Source organism: Mesocricetus auratus, unplaced genomic scaffold, assembly GCF_017639785.1.
Source record: "Mesocricetus auratus isolate SY011 unplaced genomic scaffold, BCM_Maur_2.0 Super-Scaffold_100676, whole genome shotgun sequence".
Lineage (NCBI taxonomy): Eukaryota > Metazoa > Chordata > Mammalia > Rodentia > Cricetidae > Mesocricetus > Mesocricetus auratus.
Genome location: NW_024429266.1, coordinates 155,690,347 through 155,715,100, shown reverse-complemented (window position 1 = coordinate 155,715,100; position 24,754 = coordinate 155,690,347). Strand labels below are relative to the sequence as shown.

The window sequence follows — 24,754 nt, the reverse complement described above, 5'->3', positions numbered from 1 at the left end:
TTCCACTCAACCCAACGTGTCCCTGTGCCTTTGATCCACTCACCCTTTCCTCCTGGCTGTGATCTGTGACATAAGATCTTTCCCACTATTAAGGGGATCTCATGAATCAGGCTTTCACAGGGTATAGTGGAACAAACATTCATGTTAAAAAGTCTTAAGTGTTGGTTTCGCATGCCTCCGTCTGTTTTACTGTCTAATTTAACATCAGCTCTGAAAATGTAGCCAAGTGGAGGGAGCTTATCATGCCTAGCTTCCTCCTTTGAAGACTGATATTATTTTTGAAGCCTTTAACAGGTGTTGCTTTAATAGACTTCTGCTGTATTAAGTTTTCCTTACCCCAGAGGGCAGGGGTAAACTGACACTAGTTGGAAGTGAGTGCCATGTGACTAGGCTGCCACCCGCTACCCGAGATAGAATTCTGGCTGCAGAATCATTGGCTTTGTGAATGTTCCTTTGATGAGGCCATTGACATCATTCCTAGCATAATGCTGTCCTCTGCCTTGCACTGTCCTTGCTTTCTGTAAACTTAAGTGTGTCCTTTTGCAGCATCACCCACCCCATGAGGAGATAGATGTAGTCCTCTGACAGCAGCTGTGAGAAGGTGGTCTCTGGGGATCCACCCCTTCCCTCCATCGTGAGGCCTTTGCTTCCATCTGCCATGGTTGCTGAGCTTGGTCCCACAGGTCCTGCACCACATGCTGTTGTGTAGAACCTTGTGCAGTTGGGGTGTAGGCTGGGCCACCTGGTGAAGGCGAGTTTACACAGACCCATTGGGGTTGATCAAGAAATACAACTTGCTGGGAGAACCTCTTCAGTGGGCCAAGACTCCAGTTCTTCTGGGTTTGCCTCTCAGCTCCTTTTGTATCTTAACTGTGACCTCAGGCAATTAAGTTCCAACAGAGCTCTGAATTCATTGCTTTGAACCATCTAAGAAGAAATGGTAGTCATAGTTACCTGATTAGGTTGCTGTTTGGTTTCATTGTTTTGCCCAGGACTGACTACATGCCATGCAGCAGTTGATCAGCTACAGTTAAGAACTTGGAGATGAGTGTGGACCTATTAGGGAAGTGAGCGCTAAGGCGAAGTGATGGAAAATGACTTGTTTGGATATTCATTAAGAATGGAGTATTTTATGACCCGGGCTCTGAGAATCAGGATAGAGAGTTTTGTGAAGCAGTATGCTGTCCTGAGTTGGAGCAGCAGATGGGTTTTATAGGGCCCTCTGCTTTCAGGGGGAGGTAGGATAGCTTTCCTGTGTGATTTGAATGCTGGTCATTTTTCTCTGTACTTAAGGAAGGGTGGAGAGCTAGAAGGGAGGGCCAGCCACCAAGAAGACATGGGTTTGGAGGGTTTCGGCTATTATGGGTCAAGGCTATGAGCTTGTGGACGGGAGAAGGGGATCTACCCTAGCTGGCTGGGGGGGAGGGGGTCAGTCTTGGATTTGCTTTGAAGTCTGGCTCCCTGAGACAGCTTGGTTGTTGCAGCAGCTGGGTATGGCATGCTGCAGCTGAAGCAGGCCTGGTTCCTAAGTGGAGCTGCGAGCCCTGACTGAGTGCTGTGTTACTGAGAGGGGGGCCAGGCTTGTCTATTTGCATTGAAATGTTGCAAAGGAATTGAAGGGAACCAGTCATCCATTCATTGTTCTCACTCACTTTTGTGTGTGTTTTTTTTTTTTTCAAAGCATTTCCTATGAACTAAATCCATAGCTTGCTTCTGAGGATACAGGGTGACTAATAAAACAAGAACTCGTTTTTATGAGCAACTGCTGGTAAATGGCAGGTCATATCAGCCCATAGTTATAGGAACTGCATACTCCACTTTACAAATGGGACTCTTTAAGAGTCACACCTAGTGGCACCACTGGGTTGTGAACTTGGGTGGCAATACTCACAGCACATCTTCACAGTAGGGCTGTGGTATATTTCAGAGGAAGGGTGCCCCTTCTTGGATGGAGGTGTCAGGATCTCATAGATCTCATATACATGGATTGTCTGTCAAGGAGGGTGAAGAGTTCTGCAGAATCAGAACTTCAATATCCATGCTCTGAACTTGGGTGGGCTCAGGGTTACTTGGTGCCCAGACTGTAGTTGACAGCTCCAAAGAGAATGAGCTGAGTGTTCTCAGCAGCGGGGCTGCCTTGGGCATGATACAGGTGTTGGCATCTGGGCAGGACTGTCACAAGATCTGTGCCATGTCAAACTCCTTTCTGCTCCTGTTGATTCTGCCTGAAGCTCTTTGCTTGGCCAGTTTCTGCTGCAAGAGTGCCGATGAATCCTATTTGTGTGCTCACCCTTAGCCCTTTTGAAAATGTAGCTGCATTCACTCTTGGTGACCTGTACTGAACACCTGTCCTGCAACTCGTACCCTTCAAGGGCCTGGAGGCAGATGAGGGTAGAGGCGTGTCTTTCTTCATGGCACCATGCCATGGTAGAAAAGATGGTGAACTAGATAAGAAGCACCCAGTGTACCAGATAGCAGTTAGAGCACAGGGAAGGACAGGGCAGGTGATGTGGGTGCCTGCAGGTGTGTGATTTTAGGAAGAATAACCAGGAAAGGCCTGACCAGGAGGTGACCCTTGAATAAAGACGGGGAGTAAGGCATGAGACAAGTGGGTCTCTGGAGAAGCACCGTCCAGGCGATAGGAGCAGGAAGTGCAAGGGCCCTGTGGCCTGCCCAGTGTGAGGAAAGACACGGGGCGAAACATGAAGTGGAGGAGTAGGCTAGGCAGGCCTGTGACAGGTGGCTGTGGCCTGGAGGCCGTAAGTAAAGAGGACAGTTACTTGTTTTCAGCAGGGTCTCATGACCCAAGAATTATTTTGTCTTGTTTTAAAATTGTGATAAAATATATATTAAAAATTCAGCAGTAAATTTGGTAGTTTTTGTTACTGTTGTTACAACCCCTCTTGAGCCATCTCCTATCTTGCAATACTAAAACTCCATGGCCATTACCAACCAATCTTCATTGTCTGGTTTTTTTTTTAAAGCCCCTGACTTTGCAACCATCTTTGTATTTAATTTTCAGTGGCTGCTTGCCCTCCCTTTTTTTTTAAAGCCCCTGACTTTGCAACCATCTTTGTATTTAATTTTCAGTGGCTGCTTGCCCTCCCTTTTTTGCAGTTCTCATCATGTAGCCCAGGGTACCTAGAACTTGCTGTATAGTTGAGTCTGGCCTCAAACTAGTAGTTCTCAGAGCTATGCTTAGGGCTAGGGCTAGTGCTAGTGCTTGGATCCTAGTGCCCGGATCCTAGTGCCCATGTGTAATGCTCAGCATCCTGCAAACACCTGTAACTCCAGCTCTGAGAGATCCGGTACTCCCTTCAGGTCTGCACACATGCACAGCTTGCATACCTCCACCACACATACACATGCGCATACACACACAAATAAATCTTTTTAAAAATTTGTAATTGTTAGTGCCATTTTGTGTTATATTGTATAAAATGTTAGAAGTCATGCACAAATTGTTAGAAATTCTATCCTAATTTAACCCAAAATTCACTGAACAATATTTGTGCATGTATGAAACTAAAGTCAGCAACTGAAACAATTAAAAAAGTAACATTTACACTAATTTGATACATGCTCAGTAGTGACAGGAAAATTTAAGTCTTTGTTTTTTTTAGAATTAAATGATTATGTTTCCGTGAGAACAGAAAACTTGCATAGTGGGAGGCATTTAATGTCGTGTACTGGGTGAATAAAATAGGTACACAAATGAAACATTTACTGACTTTAAGCCATACATTATTTTGAAGCATTTCTTAGGTATATCTATTAACAGTACAGGAAAAACACTGGCGTTTGTAATTGACAGTTGATTCGAATGTGAGCGGTTATGTTTTTGTGCATGTGAACATGCTCAGCACAGGCATTGTATGTTCAGAACTAGGCTGCAGTGAGGCTGTGTGATACACCATGGGCAAGCGCCATCAGAGCCATTGTGGCTTCCTTACCCTTTCAGTTTTGATTAAAGTTTTGTCGTTGTGCATTCAGAAATCTACTTCCAAACTTTTGCAACCTCCATAATTCAGTTATGCGATCCTGTATGATGTGATACACATAGTTTAGGCCGCTGTAGTGTACTTCACATTCTCATCTGTTCACCGATCACTGGACGTTTGGGTTGCCTCGTCTTTTGAATATTCTGAGTAGCACTTCTGTGGATATGTGAAAGTGTCTGCTTGAGAGCTGCCTTCTGTTTGGGGGTTGATAAAAGGTGGTGGTTCTGTGCTAGTTTTCAGATAGTCACACTGTTTCCTAAAGCACCATCACTTCCCCACTACTTGCCATAGTCTATATCTCCACATTCTCATGTACATGTGTTCCTCTGATAGTAGCTCTCCTAAATTTGACTTAGTCCCTTAAAAATACTGATACCTTTTGGCCATTTGTGTGTCTTTGGAGAATGTCTATTTAAGTCCTCTGCTGATTGGAAACATTAGTTCTCTTTTCTTTGTGTGTAGGTGTGTGTGTTTTTGTGACTGTATTCCATGTCCCAGGGTGGCTGTAGAGGCCAGAGATGATGTTAGATCCCGCTTGAGCTGCTGTTACAGACTGTTGTGAGCAACCTGACATGCGTGCTGAGAAATGAACTCAGGTTCTCTGGAAGAGATCTGAGTCACCTGTCCTGCTGCCTTTGCTGATATTTTAATCAGGATGTTTTGTGTCAAATCGTAGTGGTTCTTTAGAGATACCTAAACCCTGAACGCTTCAGTTCTATATGTAAAACAATGCAGTCTTTGCATGTACCTGTATATGGAACTTGAAGTTACCTCTGATTTACGTTTAGCCAAGACAGTACAAGTACTCTGTGTAAATCATCATCTTACTTTGTTGTTTTGGGGATGATGAAAGGAAAGTTTGCACATGCACAGTACAGGTCTGATTATTATTATTTTTCTCATGAGTATCTTGTGAGAATGCATTTGCTTAATTCTGCAGGCATGGGACCCACAGAATGTGCAAGTTGGCACCATTCTGAGCCTTCTCCCTGGTTCCCCAGCTTGGTTTGCAGGTGTCTTCTCCTGCTCCACTAGTGACCCAGTTGTCTTATTAGGTTACTGGGCTGGGAACTGACTGCAGGTGGCTCACCTGGCTGTCTTCATTGACCAACCGATGCTTCTCTTGGTGTGCCTGGCTCCTGAGGTCCCTCTTCTGATTCTCTTGTCCCCGTTTCTGGTTTCTGGTGGCAACCCCTCTCACTTGGCCCACTGAGTACTTCCTGATTTGCTTCTTCCAACAGGCTTGCTTGTGAGTCTGACCCAGCTCCTTATCTCCCCACCTGGCCCTTCCTGTCTCAGTCCTCCTCTCAGGCCTTTCCTGGCAACTTCCTCCTGACTCCTCTTTCCCAGAGTTCATGCCTCACTCCCACAATGTCTCCATCTCCATGGCTGCCTTCTCTGCTCAGTGGGGAACTTTCCCACTGTGTAAAAATGTCTTGTCTTCTTCACAGTGGCATTTATCCAGAATGGGGGCTAGAATGCGGTTCAGTGGATAAATATACTGCCAAGAAAGAAGAAAAAAGTGTAAGACAAAAGACAAAGACAGAGGAGACAGAGAGGAGGTCTGGGGGAGAGGAGAGAGGCTAGACTGTGTCCCAGGGCTTGCTTGTGTCAGACCTCAGAGTGCCAGATTCTTTGTGTGGAGCCTGTCCTTTCTCTGCCCAGGTCCTCTGTTCCCTGGTACTATATTCAGAGTTCCCGGATGAGGCCCAGTGCTGTGGCCTTTTATTTCTTGTTCTTTTTCTTCCCATACTTTACATAATAAAGCTTCCATTTTCCTTTTGGAATCAGAATACTGAAGAGACTGCCTTTATTAAAGACACTAATGAAGAACTCAGGAAGTAGCTTGGGGAGGGCCTAGAGAGGTAAAGTTTGTCTCTCCCTCAGCACAGTTGTGCAAATGCATTTTGAGTTTCAGGGCTTGGGAGATTTGAGAAGAGAACAAAGGAGCCTGAGAGTCCCAGAGCTTCTGGGAAAGAGGTCCTTGTTTATGCCTGTTGGAACCGATTTGGTCAAGTGTTTGTTTAAAGGAGATGCCACTTGGTAAGCAACACCAGACTCTTTTGGGTTTTGTTCCAGAAGGCTTTTGATTGGTTGGAGAGCTGTCCCTGTTTACTCATAGCTGGCAGAGTGTGTGACTTGGATCCGCAATCCCAGCACTACCTACCACCCAGTGAACTTCACTGTGACCCCTCCAGGCAGAGTCAGCCCACGGCAGTGCCCAGCCCTCACCCCCCTTGCTGGCTGCTGCTTCTCTCCCCATGAGTTGTTAATGCTGGTTGGTTAGGTTTTGGGTTTTGTAGAAAGAGGATTAAAGGTGTGAATAAGTCAGAGCAGGAAGTTAAGCACCACAGTGTCCTCCAGGTGCTTTAGTGTGGCTTCAAGGAGCAGGCTGTGGGCTCATCCTTCAAATGAGACAACCAAGGCCCCAAGTCACCAACAGCAGAGATTCAGGGATTTGGTTCCAGCTGGGCCCAGCAATGAGTTCCTGCCTCATTTTAGAATTAGGTTGGTCATCATCATCTTTGTACTGTCTGCATTCCAGTTTGTTTTCATGCCTGGCATACAGTACATGTCAGAAGACTGTAACTTGTATCATGATCTATTCAGATGGATTAAACTGAGCTCTTTGGGGGTGGGTGGCTGGAGAGATGGCTTAGCAGTTAAGAGCACCGACTGCTCTTCCACGGACCAGAGTTCAATTTCCAGAACCCCCATGGCAGCTTACAGCTGTAACTCTAGTTTCAGGAAACTCCAACACCCTCACACATACATGGAGGCAAAACACTAATGCTTATAAAGTAAAAGTAAATAAAATTTAAAAAATACCAAACAATTGAGCTCTGGGCTTTGGTGCCTGCAGTCTTTAGTCACAATGCTAGACCAGGTACCAGAGATCAGAGATAGACCTGGATTGGGACAGCTTGGTGCACTTTTCATATCGTCTGTCACTGGACACTGGGCATGTCACTACCCTATGTTCTTCTCTTGGGTAGAACAGCTGAGGCACAATATTTGGACAGCGCCTATTCTGTTCAGAAAAGCTTATATATAACACTGAGCCAGCAGATGATAATGGAATAGATCACATATTTAATTTTACTGACTTGTAATTTTAGGTAAAGGTAAAATCACTAAAACAATCAGTGGGGAAGGCAAGAGTTTGTTGCTTCATCCTGTGCTCTTTTTCAGGCAGCACAACAGAATCCTCAGTGTGGATGGACACCAGCTGAAATCGTACCTGTCCTTGGAAGTGCTGGATCTGAGTTTGAACAACATCACGGAAATCCGGAGCTCGTGTTTCCCGAATGGCCTTCGTGTAAGGGAGCTGTAAGTATCTCTGCCATCCATGGACCATAAACCTCAGCTTCCAGGCCTTGTAATGACTGCCCCTGGTCAGCCCTAGACACAGAAGGGGTACTTGCTTCACTCAGGTCCTGGCGTGGCTAAGTCCATGAGGTTGTACAGACCTTTGGCAGGCCAAGAGTGGGGTCCACTCATGATCCCTTGGGCACCCACTTTAGAGCATTTACAAACCTTGTGCTCTATGGTGTCACAGGTGGAGGACAGCCCTCCGGTAGGAAGGCTGATTGGCTTTCCAAGGAACTTGCCCCTCAGTGTGGAGCCAGGAGTCAGGCCCAGTCTTTCTGCTTACAAGTCTAGTTTTGCTCTCATGCTCGGAGCAAACTTGGAGAAACTTGGAGGGGGTATTTGGGTGGTGAGTGGATGTACATCACAGGGAGATAGGTTCAAAGGGCATTAGGGACCATCTGAATAACCATGCTATGACTGACTCCTTTGGAGAGGGTAGTTATCCAGCTGTATTGTTTTAGATGTCTGTTAAAAACATGTCTCAGTACCTGCCTCACATTGAGTGGGTGATAGACAGGAATGAAGAAGTTAAACCTGTGTAATGCACTCTCTGCTTACTGGAGGAATCTGAAGACCAACGCAAAGAAACAGTTCCTAGTTGTGAATGCATTTCATCCTGCCTCATGCTGATTCTGAGTTCTTCTTCAGCTCATCCACAAGGCTGCTGTAGGGTTCACTGTAACCCATCTTCTCAGGAAGGCTGACACTTGGCACATTTTTTCCAAGTCATTCTGAGACTCCAGGAAGAGGAGTGATTGCTTTTGGGGTTCATCAAGGCACAAGAATTGGGAACAAGAGGCCTTGTCTTCCATAAAGCCCTGGGAAGGGGCTTTTAAAAGGTGTCCAGCTACCACCTGGTGCTCCCTAAGTGGCACAAAGAAGCCAACAACTGCTACCCTGGGTTGCATTGCCCTTTCCCTGCACAGATACAGAGGGCACTTTCTACTTGGCAGCTGTTAACTGCTATGTCTTCATCAACCGATTGCTCTTTAATCTGGAGTGCTAAGAACAAACAGTCCAGCCCCATTTGCAGAGGCCTCGTGTGCCCTGCTCTGGGCTGCTGCCTGATGGCGGGAACAGAAGTGCTTCACGCCTCTGTGGCACACAGCCCATTGTGGTTGAAAATTCTCTCGCCTGTCTCATTTTCACTTAGGCTTTTATCTGGGGAAGGCAGGAAGAGAGGTGTGGAGTGGGCTCTCTGGAGAAGACTGCATCTTCGGTTCTGTCTTGTCTTTTTACTACTTGACAGATTGTGTTCTGTGAGCTGCTTGCATCTGAGTTGTGTACTGCTGTGTATTTTGAGAAACAGTCTCCTGCTGTGAGGTTGGAGGAGGCTCCTCTGACATGCATTGTGTGTAGCCCAGTGAAGATGTATCTCTCGTTTTCTGAAGGACTCACAGAGGTCTTTAAGTACTTCCTGAATGTGTTAGAATTATTTAAATGAATGGTTTGCATATTTTCATTATGTAAACCATAAGTCAGACCCACTTCAGGATTAAATAAAGGCTGTTTTTCCAGAGTGAAAAACCCACTGACCTTACCTCCCAATTGACTTTTTGCTTTTAGGGCGTTTCTGTCCAGTCTGAACTAGTTGGTGGTGAAGGAATCCCACAGGTTCTTTTGAGGCAGACCTCATGCTATGCAGCTGGTGTGGGTGAGGGTTAGGGTTATTCCCACCAGCAAAAGCATAGTGTGTTGTGTGCCGAAGGCCTGACTCTGTCTTCTCCTCATCATACAGTCTGCTACCAGCATTCCCAGGTTCCCTGTCTCCAAGTTGGGATGCGCTTGGAAGCCTTGAGACGATAAACAACTCAGTAGAGAGCTGTCCTCTGGGCGTGCCTAGCACGTTTCCTAGCAGACCCAGCTGGGTCTGCTGCTGTAAGGAATGAAGAAGGGCTCCTACTGTCGCTACATTTTCTCTCCTGAATCATTCCAGCAACTTGGCGAGCAACCGCATCAGCAGCCTGGAGTCTGGAGCATTTGATGGTCTGTCACGGTCGCTGCTGACTCTTCGTCTGAGCAAAAACAGGATCACCCAGCTTCCTGTGAAAGCATTCAAGCTACCCAGGCTGACACAACTGTGAGTACAGAAACCTGCACTTTAATTAAGGTTAGCCAAACTTTATGGGGGCCAAATTTCCCCAAGGACCCTGTACCAATCGCCACCCCTTCCTCACCCCCCTTGGTAAAGCTCTGCATAAACTATCATTTATGACCCTACCGCAACACCTAATAAAAGCAAATTTGGAGCTGGGTCTGGTGTCAGCAGGCTGCCTCAGATGGCCTAGGAAAAGACTCAAGTGTGCATGCTTGTCTCCCTGACACTGTGCCTCTGAAATTCAGTCCCTGACTCCTGCTGTGATGGCTTTCCCTCTCTGAACTCCTGAGCCCTCAGCCTCAACCTGCCAAGTGCTGGGACTACAGGCACACCCGCCACTACACCTCAGTGCCAATCTTATTTCAGCGGTGTTAGTGAGGTTTAAGATACTGAGGTCATCTGGGTCTTGCAGATTTGTTTGGTATAAAGCTCACCTGATCAGAGGCATCCACCTCTTCATTCCTGAACTTTAGAAGGTTAACTGGTTTGTTTGTGTTTGGAAGAATGAACTTGTGTGTCTTTCCAGATAATATAAATAGCAAAAGGTTGCTAGAAAACTTACATTAGCTGAAACTCTCCAGTCAGTGAAAGGTTTTTCAACTCTATTTTTCTGTGTTTTCCTTTTAGCAGAAAAGTATATTTCAGGAAAATAAGCTAAGATTCAAAATTTGGTTTAAACAGAATGAAGCAGTTTCAGGTCTGGCTGGCACAAGGTGGAGTGTTCTCTGTCCTGACCCTTCCCCCCACCCCCACCCCCACATGCTGGAGCTTGGCTTTGCTCTTTTTAGTCTAAGAAGCTGAAGATGCTGTGTGTGAAGCAGGGTCATGAGACACTGCAGAAATATTTGGGGAAAACCAAGGGCTTCCTAATTGGTGCTATGTTCTCCCACCTTCCCTGGAGTTGCTAATGGGATCCAGCTGACCTAGATTCCTCTTCTCTCTTGGTCAACTAAGGTTGTTCTGTTAGGACTAAGGGCCAAGTGTGTGCGTGTTCCCACCCTCCGCTTCTCCATAAGCAGTCACTTCTCTCCACTGTATGGAGGTCTATCAGATGCCTTGAGTTTCAGAAGGTTTGCTGCTATTTGGTACCGAGTGGTTAGGGTTTTCTTGGGTTGAAGCATCTGGTAGGGATTCCTGTTGCTGAGCACCTCAGCTAAGGGAATGTATCTCCTGAGTCATGCCCGGGGCCTGCTGTAGAATCATGAATGTTGACTGTTCTCAGGGAAGAAGTGTGGGTGCTTATGCTCCCTTGGTATGAGGGCCAACCTGAAGCTAGCTGTGCAGTGCTCACTGTACTTCTCTTACTGGCTCATCCATGCTGTCGGCAGTGGTGTCGGTATGCCAGCTGAGTGTACCTTTGCTTCCCCTAAGACGACTCCCCCCCCGAGTTTCCCCAGTGACTCAAAAACCTGTTGAACTTCTGGGAATGGTGCAGGCTCGATGTGTACATGGAGGGGTGTTCTGACCTGATGGCTTCATCTCCATAGGGACCTGAATCGGAATCGGATTCGGCTGATTGAGGGTCTCACATTCCAGGGGCTCGATAGCTTGGAGGTGCTGAAGCTTCAACGAAACAACATCAGCAAGCTGACAGATGGCGCCTTCTGGGGGCTGTCTAAGATGCATGTGCTGTAAGTGCGGGCACCTGTCCTGGGCTCTGGGAGGACATGGGCATGGGCTGAGTGTTGATCCAGCCGAGTGTGGTGGCTAGCTGGACCCAGGCTCCTGTGCTTCAGGACTTTTTCTGCACATCGAACCAAACTTTGCTCAGGTTGTTTTCCCCGCAAGGTAAGAGGGGTTTTTAGTGGACACATGGTCAGCTAAGGAAGTGGGAGGAAGATGGCCGCACCAGTCTGCGGGCCTACTCTCTGCCCCCACTTCCTCCATGGACCTGAGGTTGCAGAGTGATTCCCTCCCCACATCCTCTCCACTCCCACATCTGAGAGGAAGTCCCTTCCTTCCTCATGCTGGGTTGATGATCTTTCTTGATGTGCAGCAGGTGGACCAAAATGTATAGTTCACCTTGGGAGATTTATTCCTTTCTTGTGAGCTAATCAAGATACCGAATGCAGATGTGCAGTTTTTATCAAGGGACTTTCCAGCCAGATGTGTGCAGCAGCAGAGCTGTCTGCTGCCAGAATAGTGACAAAGAACAGCAGAGAAGCAATTACTGATCTTATGATTTTAAACCTCTACAATTGTTTGAATCTGCACAGCCAGGCAGTAAGGCGGTGTTGCCCCTCCCCAAGTTTGTTTTCCATAAGGCCATCACTTTTTACCATCTCCGTCTTTGGTTCTCTGGTTTTCAGGTTTGCCAAAGGCTTCTTCCAGATGACCACAACTGTACCACTGTCTTTACCAAGTGAGTTCCAGGACAGCCAGGACTGATACACAGAGAAACCTTGTCTCGAAAAGCCAAAAAAGGGGAGGGGGAGGGAAAGAGAGAGAGAGAGATAGAGAGAGACAGAGACAGAGACACAGACAGACAGACACACACACACACACAGAGAGAGAGAGAGAGAGAGAGAGAGAGAGAGAGAGAGAGAGAGAGAGGATATGAGAATTCTAAGAAACATATCACCCCTTAGTTGCATAGACTTACTCAACATGAAATCCAACTACTGGCAGGTAATCAGTTTTCTTCTGAGAACCCTGATCTCAGCCAGTGACATTTAGATCTCAGATTCCCAATGGACACAGAAAACTGACATGAGAAGTGGAAAGTGTGCAGCCGGGAAGTGGAGCAGGCCCTCCTGTGCATGCCATAGAGAGTGGCTGTGTACGGGAAGGATGGGCAGTGGGGGTGCTTCTGATGAGAATGGGCAACACACTGGTGCCTGTGGGCCCAGGCTTCCAGCCTCGGTTCCAGCTACAAAGATAAAAGAAGAAGTATAGGCTGTGATGCAATTTGCATGGGAAGCAGGGAGTATGAGGCATGGCCAGCTGAACCACTGACAGGCACAGGTAAAGACAGTGGTACAGTTGTGTTCATCTGGAAGAAGCCTTTGGCAAACCTGAAAACCAGAGAACCAAAGACGGAGATAGTAAAATGTGATGGCCTTTTGGAAACAAACTTGGGGAGGGGCAACACCACCTTTACTGCCTGGCTGACCTAGAACTCACAGAGATAACACCTGCCTCTGCCTCCCACTGCTTTAAGCAGTGAAAGAAAATCAGATGGACAAAAGCAAGTTCTGGTTGCTTAAACTCCTTCTCTGATACTGACTGTGGAACAAAATGTGCATACTTCTCTCTGTTTGTTACCTTCTCTGTGCTAACGATCACTTCTGATACAGACTGGTCTCCTGTTTGCTGCCTGTGACGAGGGAATGCTGGTCTCTTCATCCTGTGTATATCGTCTCTGCAGGCACCTGGAGTACAACAGCCTGGTGGAAGTGAACAGCGGCTCCCTCTATGGCCTCACAGGCCTGCACCAGCTGCACCTCAGCAACAACTCCATCTCTCGAATTCAGCGCGATGGTTGGAGCTTCTGTCAGAAGCTGCACGAACTGTAAGTCTGGGGCAGTGGCCACTCACGGTGCCCGGGGAAACCTCAAGATCTCAAGGAACCACTGACCTGACTCATCCCACAGGGTCCAGATGAGAAGGCAGCCCAGAGGCAGGGCGCTTGGTGATCTGTTCAGGAAGGAAGACTCACACAGGGCAGCCACTGCCCCCAAGGCCTTAGGCTTGGAGACTGCAATGAAGGAGAGGATGTGCCAGGGAACAGAATCCTAGATGTTGTCATCACAGTGCTTTTGAGTTCATGTATATTTCTTGAGTGAAAAGTTACATTTGAATGGGACCGTGAAACCGAAAGATGGTGACATGCTGATGGTGGAAGGATTTGTTTAGCTTTGGAATCTCAGCATCCTTTTCTCAGACAGTTCCTCAGGACACTGGGTTCAGTCTGCGCTGTTTGTGTCCCTAAGCCCAATGGTGGATGTGTGGAGATGAGGTTTCCTTTAGGTCCTTTGGGAAGTTCGTAGACAGGGTCCCCAGATTGTTCCCTTGCTCCTGAGAGTGGTAGCAACAGACTCCTCTGATGGCCTAGGCATCTCCTCACAGAAGACACACTATAGTGCCAGAGCCAACGACTCAGCAGACATCGTGTGCCCCTTTGTCCTTGCCCCTGGTCGAGTTCTTTCAGTTTAAAGATGCCTTGTAGTTCAGTAGGTTTATATTTGAGAGGTTCAGAAAGGTTTTTTTTTTCTTTCTTTTTACCTTGTTTCGCTAGGCTTAGCCCAGGAAAAGGTTGAGCCACCAAAGCAAGTAATGGTAGGAATGCCACCCCTTACTCAGCCTCTCTGCTGTCTTTTGACTTCACCAAACATACATAGAGACACTCGAGCCTGATGCTGACTCTTGTAGCCTGTGTTTTCTTCTGGTCATCTCTATTCTTGATAATATCACCCTCAGTGTATATGTCTCTCATACTCCACGCTTAACTGGAGTTCACAGGTTAGCTAGCCCTTATCTTTTGTAAAAGGCCATTTGTAAAAGGCCATTGCTTTGTAATCATTGTTCTTAGATTCTGTGCTAGTGTTCACTCTTTAGGTAGCTTCTTGCTACCTAGAGAAGCTGCTGTTGACCACTGCCTATGGTACTGAGTGTCTTTGACCAGTCCTTGACATGTGATTTTCTGTTGGAGACTAGGAGTTTTGGGAAGGGAGAGGCCTTGTGTAGGTATTCAGTCTAGTCCCCAAGTAAGGACAGTCCTCTGGAACACACCAGAAAGTGTGTGAGCCCTTGGAGTTAGAGCCATATGGAAAGGTAAACTCCTAGCAGACTCTTGAGTTCCCTCTTCTGCCTGACAATATAACGCTGTCTCTTGTGCCCTTTGGAAAGGGAAGGTTCACTCAAGTATACTGGACTAGTCCTAGTAATTTGCTCCGTATTAGAAAACCTTAGCCAGATGTAGCATTGCTTTCCAGTGTGTTCTTGCCTTGCCTTTTAAGCTAAATGCTTTAATTGCAGGTGAGGATGTAATTTTGGCCTCCTGACAGATCTTTGCTATTAATAGACACCATGACTTATTTCTCTGAGACAGACTAGTGTTCACTGCCACCTTTAAATCCGCATTAAACTTCAATCAATTCATTTTGCTTCTTTTTGTACCAGTCAGTCCTGACTTAACTTTCTAACTGTAGATAACTATTATGTCACATAACAAACCCAGTGCTGTGCAGCGCCTGCAGTAGCGCTGGAGATTCCAGCATAGAGGCAAAGGACATCATCCCTGTTGAGGGGTGTAGCAGTCACAACCCAGGCCTTCTGTGTCAACGTCTTTCTCTGCCAAGTTAGGAGGTCTTGGTTTGACTGTCCCAGGCAGTGGCTCATGATGCCCTCTGCTGGCAGATGCAGAGAGTGTAGCTTTGGCTTCCTTGCTTAGTGAAGTACCTTTCCAGATTTCTGTTCACGGTGTCAGTCTCTACCAAGAGGGGTCTTTCTTTCATTGCCTGAACCAAGACCAGCAATGGAAGGGCTTGGAGCCTTGAGATTTGGGTTGTATGACAGGTGTCTTCAGTGTATGTAAGCAGTCGTTCTCAGTTTTGTGGCACTAGTTTCATGGCCTGCATAATCATTTAGTTATGAGACTAGATGAATGTTGACTGATGGGTTTCTTTCTGCGTGGCCACTTTTACTCAGGATTCCAGTAGACTTGCTTAAGTATCCCCTTTCCAGTGAGATCAGGCCAGTTGTGGTATGACTGTTGAAGAGAAGAGAGAAGAGGACATCCATATAGCTCAGTGGTAACATTTGTCTTCCTCTTCTCTCCCGTAGGATTCTGTCTTTCAACAACCTCACACGGCTAGATGAGGAGAGCCTGGCTGAGTTGAGCAACCTCAGTATCCTGCGCCTTAGCCACAATGCCATCAGCCACATCGCCGAAGGCGCCTTCAAGGGACTCAAGAATCTGCGGGTCTTGTAAGGATTTTGCTTTTGAGGGTGACAGAATGAAGGGTACCCGGGTAGGAGAGCAGAGAGCAAAGCCCTACTCTGTTGAGATTCCCTCTTGCTGGCTTCTAGTCAGAATTGGACTCAAACCTGGTCAGCTATGGGAACATGGACTCAAACTTTTATATAATTGACCAAAAAAATGATCATTGAGAAGATAAGTCTTTTCTTTACTAGGATTGTGCCTATAGAGGGATGAGGACTCTTTAAATACTAATATTATCAGTAATTTTCAGTACACTTAGCAGGTCAGGATGGGTGGGTCTGGAAAAGCGTGCCTACATACCTGCAGCAACATCCAGGTAGTCCTGTGCATCTCTTCTCCAGTCTTCTGGCTGTGACTTTTTATATTTTTTTTCCAGAGCTGAGGACCAAACCCGGGCCTTGCACTTGCTAGGCAAGCGCTCTACCACTGAGCTAAAGCCCCAGTCCTGGCTGTGACGTCTTATATATTCTTTTTTTTTTTTTTTTGAACAGGGAGGGTGGTGCTTTTGTTCTTAAGACAGGATCTCTGTAGCCCAGGCTAGTCTCAACTCTTGTAACTTGTGGCTATCTTTCCCCTAAAGCACTAGGATTACACATGTGAGCCTGGCTGTAAATTTTGAGACTTTTTTCTCATGTTGCTATAGATCAAACCCAGGGCCGTTGAATGATTGGTGTGTTCTCTCCACTGAGCCACATCCCCAGGCCTGACTTGTATGTATTTCTTTCTCCAAGTCAGTTCCATGGCCACTTTTCCTGCTACTTGAAGCTCTTCAGTGAATCTGGTATCCCAGAGAGATAGAAATAAAGTCCTGTGTCCTTGCTTGTGTCTCATTAGGGAGTGGTGTAACAAAGAGGAAATGAGAATGCCATGGCCTTTAAAGTGTCCAGTTGGGTGAGGCTTCTAGAAGATGCTAAGGGTGCTTTTCTGGGACTTTTCAGTTACAAACATTAGACAGATTCCTAGCAGCCCTGAGCCCAAAACTCCCAGAAGGGCATGGGGTTCACAACAGACAGTGGGAGCAGCTTCAGCAATCTCTTTCTCCAGGGTGGTCTCTTCTGGGCGAGTACGCCTGTCATGTGCCTGGAGGAAAGCCTCTGCACTTACACCTGGCAGGCAGAGTGGGCTTTAGGAGTGAGCCATTGCTGGGGAGTATGAAAGCTAGTGCCAAGCTATTCAAGCCGAGGTCAGTCTGTGAGCCCTTGAGAGGCCTGAACAGAAAGGCCAGAAACATCAGGCTGAACTGGCCAGAAAGAGAGGGGGACTTTGGCAGGCAAGGCCTGGAGCAGAGAGACAGGCACACAAAGCCACAGCCTGGGCCCCTGCTGTACTCAGTCTAAAGATGACAGGGCGGGACTGTAAGGGGAGGTCCCTTACAGCATCACATTCCCTTAGCTTCAAGCTGGAAAGTCAAGGTCACAGCAAGCGTTCTGCACTGCATCCCAGCTCCATTCCCAACTGGCAGCGACTTTCCAGCTTCTCCGAGCCAAGAGCTGCATCCCTTTCTGTTCTTGGCCATATCTGCAAGGATTCTGGAAAGGGATATGCAGAGACCATGGCCCTGTGAAAATCTGTAAAGAACAAAATGTAAGAGTAGGGGTCTAGCTGACAGGTGTGGTTTGTCGCTGGGCACTATGACCCATCTTAGAAGCTGGGAGAGGAAGCTGTAGTACTAACCTTATCCAGACAGCCTGGGACCGAGGAGTTGGCCTTATTTTTCCTGTCCTGGCAAGTGGGTCACAAGACTGACTCAGCATCCAGATGTCTGCTCTGGCTCAGAGTCCAGTGCTTCACAGGCCTCACGAGGAGCAGGGTGCCGGGCCCAGACTTACAGACCAGCCTGAAGGAACATGAGGGCAGAGCCCTGTTCATTGCCATCCCTTTCTTCCACATGCCTTCCAGTGTCCTGGCTGAGCCCAGAGAGGACTGTGGTCATCAGAAGAGTGGGCAGGAACTGTTAGGAATGGTTCGAGCCAGAAGTCTGCTTTGTGGAAGTGGGGTACAAACCTGGCTTCTGCTGGTTCTGTCTCTGTTTCCCTCCCTGGAGCTAGCCAGAATATTTGATGGGTGTGCTAGCTTTACTGGAAGCAGAAGCAAGGTCACACTTCACAGTATGCAAAAGGACTTTGTCTGGCCACACTTGTCATGGCAGTACATAATGCTGGGCCCTCTGGGGGTACACCTAGATGCTTTAGGCCTCCTGGTGAAAGCCTGGGTGTGGGGCTGGTGTTCCTCCACAGTGAAGAGCAAAGCCACAGCTCAAGAGGAAGGATGAACTTGCCTTCTGTCTTCTCAGGGACCTGGACCATAATGAGATCTCAGGGACAATTGAAGATACCAGTGGTGCATTCATGGGGCTCGACAACCTCAGCAAACTGTAAGTATTTCTGAGTGTGCAATTCTGCAAGCTCTGGGATTCAGGGGATGCACTCTTGCAGCTTCCCTGGGCCTCTCTGTCCTGGGCCCACAGAGGACAGCAGGAAGCCTTCTGCTGTGTGCAGAGAAGCAGCTGAGCACCAGTGTGAGGCCTTAGAGCTGTTCACAGGCCACTGTCAGTCCTGGTGCTGTTGCATGTGGGGCTCCTTAGGGTTGCTGGTCTTGGTGCTGTTCACAGCCCATCTGAAAACACCTAAAATGTTTTGTCCTCTGCACAGAAGGGTGTTGCTGCCTTCCTCAGTTTCTAGAAAATGTGTGAAACTTCTTTGAGTAACTTGATAGCTTTGAGGCACTTGTCAATATTTTTGTTGTTAGTTATAATCTCAAGTAGAAGCAGCCATTACCAAAAGCACTAGTAAGAATTCGATCTGGGGAGTCTTTGCCCTGGGGGGACAGTGAAGGGACTGAGCCCAAGGCCTGGCAAGTCCAGGTTCCATTTTGTACACCTGAATCTGGAACTGCTATACACATTCCCTTGCCCAGGTGTCAGGGTGGCTCTGGAGTACTGATGCTGGGGGCCTGCCCACAGCCAGCTTGTGAGGGAGGGGGCACTTCTGGACCTCATAGGAGTGCTTAGTAAGAAACTCTAGTGACTTGTATAGGAGAAGCAGTACAGTGTTGCACCCCCACCTCCAGTTCCCCCTGGCTTTGCTCAGCAGGGAAGAGGGTGTTCTATGTAGGGTACACATGCAGGGAACTATGTGGAGTGTACACAAGTGGGGCCTTGGCCTCCTGCCCGAATGGGCAGTCCACATTAGTAGGAAGGCTTATCCATGCATGACTTCTTCCAAGAACAAGAGTACAAGGGTTACCATGACACGCTCCCCACACACACCATGGTATCTTGTGTTTGCTTTAGCCAGCCAGCACTGAAATGGCCTTTGGGAGCCTTTGGCTGGGCTGGCCAGATGTATAAGAGGGTTTAAAGAGTGACATTTGAGGCCATTGTCTGATCTGAGTCCTTACTGGGAAGGTCAGGCTAGCCATACCTTCCCTGGAGCATCCTTCCAGCCCAGGGAGTCATCAGTATCTGCTTACTTGAGAGCCCCAACCCACAACAACCCTAGGTGTGTGCTGAGCGGTCAGGGCCTATTTCAGCCTATATCAGCAGAGTGATTGGCACTGTGTAATTGAGAAATTTGTTTTATTGCTGTTGTCACCATTAGAAATAACAGCTGCCCTCACTGTAAAAGAGGTCAACGTGACTAATATTTAATGGATGAAATAAGGCACAGCTTTTTCCTAGATCTAGTTTATGGGAGATTTCACTAAACAGCTCAGTTTGTTTTTACTAGGACCTGGAGCACATGGTGCCCTGGCTTGTGGGGATCTGAGTAAGTGCAGGAATTGGCAGTCTCACAGACACACTTGGGGTTCAGGCCCCATGAGCTGTTAATTGCTGCTATTTTGTGGCTAAGGAGCCAGAGTGAACACGGCCACTGGGTTTCTGGGCATTTGGTTTATTTAAAGTAAGAAGTCCAGATTCCAACTTGTGGATGAGATTGTTTTTGCATCCACACAGATTGCCTGTGAGAGAAGGAAAAAGTACAGAGGTCATTGGCCTGTTTGCCCTTCACCCTAAAAAGGCTCAAACAGTAAGCTTTGTATAAAGGCTGAACTGACTCTGGAGCTCCCAGGGCAGGAATCTGTCCCTAATGAAGCCGTGTGGTGTGGTTTGGTGCACCCTTGGGAGCAGTTGGATCTTGGCACCTCTGTCTGTGTTCCTTCCATTGTTTGAGTCTATTCTGGCATGTAAGCCAGTGGTCCTGTAAGCAAGCCCTGTTTCTGCCCCATACTTTCTCTTTTGAGCCTGATGCTCAGGGCCACATGGTGGGTGATGGCTAGGCCATGGTGCAACTTGGGTTTTCCAGGCATCACATCACCGTTCATTAGTTTCCGGCAGCAGGCTGTTACTTGTCCTCCCTTATGGCCCCAGTCTTGCACAGGTGGAGGATGGCCAGCTTCTAGTCCAGATCGTATCCCTCCTTGGTTCTTGCTGAGATCTTCAACAAGAAATACCTCTCTCTTGAGAAGAGTTGAGCCATACCAGCTTTGTCCAGGGACTTGCTCCTCTGTCCACTTAAATGCTGCCGCCTGGCCTTGGAGGTTTTAACATTTCCCAAGCATCAGCCTGCTTAATATGCCTGTTAGAAAATCCTGGAAGACATTATTAACATTGAAGGGGCAGAGCTGATGACAAGCTTCACTTTTTGGTTGTCCTGAGACATGCCTCTCTGATATCAGAGTCCTCAGTAACAAAGGAAGGAACTTTGCATTTAATTGTCCAGTGCACTCTAGGGTCTCCCTTAGGTGGCAGCTCTGAGCTCCATACCCAGTGAGAGGAACACCCTGTGTATATTAACTGAACAGTCACTGTCAAGACCAGGGTTAGAGCTGCAGAAGACCTGTCTTGTGCTCAAAAGCCCAAGGGTACAGACTTTATTTACCTGGAAAGTTGACTGTGACACCCTGGGATTTAATGAACTTACAAGTCTGCTGTATATAAATGCTGGGTTCTTGATCAAGACCATAGTCTCCAGGCCCTAAGGGCGAGGATGAAGCAAATGACAGCTGCATCATGGCCACTATAGTACATGACAGATTCAAAGAGCTATGGGGCCGTCTGGATGGAATACCATCTTCCTGTTGTCTTCTGGTTGCTTGGGACCCTTTATGCCCACAATGCAGTGCAAGTAGATTTTAGTAGCAGTTTACACTGCCTCTGACTCTACATCTCTCTCACTAAAACAATAACCAGCCTGTTTTTCCTTAACAAACTTCCTACCCCCTTGGGTGGTCCTAGGACAGACAGCATGGCCTGGCCATGGTGATTTTCACTTGACACTACAAGGGGTCTCTTGAGACTGAGTGGTACATGCAATTCCAGCCTGTCATCAGCATGAAATTGTAGTAAAGCTAGAGGTATTTCATTTCAGAGTGGGAATGGCCTGTGTACTGCATGTGATCCTTGCACAGGTCAGCATCGCACCCGCCTCTCTCAGACACTTGTCAGGTAGCACCACCCTAATGGTGTGTTTTCTTTTTCCTAATGCTCCTTGGTCCCCTACTCCTGCCTACTCTGGGCCTGGATGTTTGGAAACTGCAGAACTCTGTTTGGAAACAAGATCAAATCTGTGGCTAAGAGAGCATTCTCAGGGCTGGAAGGCCTGGAACACCTGTAAGTACCCTGCCAGACCCTGTCCGCCCCACAGGCCTGCTAAGCATGGCTGCTGGGGAAGTCTGCTAGCAATTTAATCACTTCTTTGTAAACCGAGAAACAGGCTGTTTGGAAACACCATCTGCTTCCTTCTCATTATATGTCAGCTTCAACTTTGGCCTTTATTTTGCCCATGCCAGGAACACTCACAGAGTATGTAGTCTGCTGGTGTGCTCCTAATTAAGGCAATTGGTATTTGAACAAATACCTTCCTCCCACCTGCTGGGCTGCATCACCTCGCATCAGACTCCTTGAAGGGTTCCTGAGCTCTTGCTGCTTCGATGCTCTTACGGTTGACTTAGTCCCCAAGTCATCATGTGTGTTTGCATGAACATGAAACCCCAGAACCACTCCCAATGGATCTGGCACATGGGGCATGGGCAGCTCTTGCGGGGGTCATCTGTGAACCAGGGCTGACCTGGAAAATTCCTGAGTGTCCTTCCTCGCCACACACTTGACAGGGGCGCACAGCTCCTATACACCAAGTTTTGCGTTCTATTTCAGGAACCTTGGAGAGAATGCAATCAGGTCTGTCCAGTTTGATGCCTTTGCAAAGATGAAGAATCTTAAAGAGCTGTGAGTACCTGGGAACCCATGCCCTGTTTGACATGAGTGGAGACTGAGAATAAGCAAGCCCTGAAAGTGCGCTGTGTTCACTTTGTGCAATAGCTCTGATCATTTACAGATTAGATGTAAGTTGTCTTTAAAAGAAGCATGCCTCATGGGGCTTAACTCTGGATAGGGGTGGCAAGTTTTTTTTCTGAAATGCTGACATAGTAAACATTTTGGACTTTGTGGGTCATAGGGGCTAGGTCATGACTACTCAGATGCATTATTACAGTAGACAGCAGCAATAATACATAGACAAATGGGTGCAGCTGTGTGCTGCTACAGGCACACCAGCAGAAACAGACAGTGGCCTCCAGGCCAGAGTCTACGAAATGCTATTCTGATATGTAAGATAAAATCTCTCCTATAAAATGGATTGTAACCTTTTAAAGTATACCAGTTTCGATCTTTTAGGTTAGATTTTGTATTTGAGAGGGGTTTCCTGAAGGAGTTTGTTGGAATGTGAGCAAGGTGGCTTTGACCTGATTCTGGAGGCTCAGCCTTGGTTTCTTACCTGGTTTCCCTTCAACTACTAATGTTCTCAAACCATGGCTGGCTCTGGGCCCAGTCCTTTGATTAGAGAAAGAGGTTCACTCTACTTGGTTATTTTCTTCTCCATCAGATCACAGCAGATTATTCTGTGCTCTTAGTCAGTCTTTGGGTAGATTTCATAAGCAATGATTAGAAACATGCTTTGAGTTGGAATCATGAAAATGTACAGTGTAAGCCAGTGAAGAACTGGGCTGGTTGAAGGCACGAGCCATGGAAAACACCACCTATTAGTGGTGGCAGAGGAGTTTTGCCTGAGTGACAAAAAGACCGGAATCTATAGGGCTTGGGGCTGCTCATGGTCCCACCATTCAATCAGTCTGGCCTTCACCTCTAACTATGGATGCCACGGTTGGTCAGGAGCTAGTGTTTTCACTGGTGTCTGGCTCCAATCATTACCTGTGTTCTCTGGTCCTCCAACTCATCGCTTACAAAGGCCTTCCCATTCCTGGTGCCCATGGTTTTTTTGGGTCTAGCCTGACCTCTTCCCTGGGGTGGCTTCACTGAAGACCTTAACACTGAGCCCAGTAGATGTACTGAATGTGCTCCAAAGCCTGACTCTTTTAACATACATCTGAACAAAGGTTGAAGTGAGATTTATTACTCCCAATTTGTTCCTATGTATAAAATTTAAATAAACTTAAATATATCCCTGTCCCGTCTCCCAGCAATGCCCTGACCTTGTTCTCTAAGACCTTTCCTGTCTGATGTACTCTACTACACACAAGTATCTTTTTGATAAGGAGTGATTCTGACAGTGGGATGTTCCTTCTGGTCCTTCACCTGACCGACCTGACCTGACCTAGCCAACCCACCACCACACATTCCTGTGACACTTGTCTCCTGTGTGGTGGTGAATTAGTCACTTTATCATGGGTAGTGCTGATGGCCTTCTGCCATCACAGCAGCCCCTTAGCAGGACAGTGGAATACTACTGCCCATCAAATGAAAATGTTAAACCCATTCTGGTATTGTTGTCTAAGAGGGACCAGCATCCCTATTTTAGTGCTTTGAGATAAAATAGTTGAGTCTTTGGAAAAATACTTCCTAAAGTGATCTGGAGAGGCTGAAGGCGGGGCTTGGGAACAGGAAGGAGGAGGCTTTACTCTGTGTCAGCCATGGCTGTTGATTCCTCCTTGCTACTCACCAGTTCTTAACTGTCGCTCTTCATCAGACATCAGAAGATAGACAGAACACAGGAAGCTAGCTCATGTGTGGTCTGAGAATAGGATGTGCTTGGGACTGTCCCCTTTGTCACCACACACCACAGGCATTTCATGATAGGGAGCCCACACATTTACTGTCTTCTGGTCTTTGGCTGTAGGCTAGTGTCACTCAAGACTCCGGGTCTTTCAGGATCCAGGCAGCTAGACTCTGGGTGACTTATCTGAATGACTCTTGGAGAAGGAATGTTTGCTCAGATGGCCATTCTGATTTCTGTTTGAAAGTATAACCCCAGTTGCTGAAAAATGAAAATGTCCTCTGTTTTGGTTGGAGCCTCACGAAACCAAAGTTGAGTGTTCTCATGACTGCTGGGCTCAGAAGTTAACTCACAAGCACTGTGCTGGAGGTGGAGCCTGATGTTGCTGCCCTCCCAGCAATGCTGGTGTGCTGGTGAACTCCAGCAAGAGGAAGGTGTGCTGGTGAGGCTTGAGTTTGAAGTTAGCAACATTTACAGTTTTCCCAAATAAAAAGATAACAGCCATGCAGGAAAAGATTTCTTAGGATTTGTTGCATTATTTAAAGTCTGCTTCAGTTTGGACAGCGTATCAGAAATGTGATGAGCCATTGGTGGGCGCTGTGCTCTTCCCAAAGGGGATGCACCTACCATCACAGCACGTTAGAAGGCATCCCCAGGGCGACAGGAACTTTGACCCTTCTAGGACATGGGTAAACTCACAAGGTGAGCTGTGGTCTTCGGACAAACATTCGTAGTATCTATCTCTTGGGAGCTTCTTAGACATCTTAGGATTTGAATCTGCAGGGAGGTTGCATGAGCTGTTCTCTTGCAGAACTACAAGGAAAAACATTCCCTTTGTAGCTTGATGTTCTGCTTTCTAAGCTGATTGGTTGCAATATTTCACTCTTTGTGTAAGGGAGTCCCTTCCCTTAATGGGCACATGGTAAGTGTCCGCCTCTTGTTTCTCTTTCAGCCACATCAGCAGTGAGAGCTTCCTGTGTGACTGCCAACTCAAGTGGCTGCCCCCATGGCTAATGGACAGGATGCTACAGACCTTTGTGACAGCCACCTGTGCCCACCCAGAGTCACTGAAGGGCCAGAGCATTTTCTCAGTGCTGCCAGACAGCTTTGTGTGTGGTAAGATTATCTTTGAGATTTGTTTGTTTGTTTGTTGGATGAAGAAGGGCAGAGAGGTCAGAAGGAACTTCTCATTATGAGACTTGTTCCTTTGATACTAGTTAATATGGTTCATGGTTACAGATTAGCTGCTGAGTGCAGTTTCTTTCCCACAAAAACCACATGTATTTACTGTACGGTGTCTCGTGGTTCTTGGAGTACATGTATTTAATTA

The 24,754-nt window shown here is 47.2% G+C and overlaps 1 protein-coding gene across 2 annotated transcripts in view; it reads left to right on the top strand.

The window, feature by feature from the left end:
• The window catches only part of Lrig1 (leucine rich repeats and immunoglobulin like domains 1), a 101,195-nt gene that overhangs the window by 64,591 nt on the left and 11,850 nt on the right, over positions 1-24,754 (top strand). For both annotated transcript variants that reach the window (XM_013114185.3, XM_040738171.1), the window contains 9 exons: positions 7,194-7,331; positions 9,310-9,453; positions 10,959-11,102; positions 12,839-12,982; positions 15,256-15,399; positions 17,709-17,789; positions 20,955-21,026; positions 21,570-21,641; positions 24,377-24,540. In XM_013114185.3, the coding sequence (XP_012969639.1) occupies positions 7,194-7,331; positions 9,310-9,453; positions 10,959-11,102; positions 12,839-12,982; positions 15,256-15,399; positions 17,709-17,789; positions 20,955-21,026; positions 21,570-21,641; positions 24,377-24,540 (1,103 nt within the window). The remainder of the gene's footprint in view (positions 1-7,193; positions 7,332-9,309; positions 9,454-10,958; positions 11,103-12,838; positions 12,983-15,255; positions 15,400-17,708; positions 17,790-20,954; positions 21,027-21,569; positions 21,642-24,376; positions 24,541-24,754) is intronic.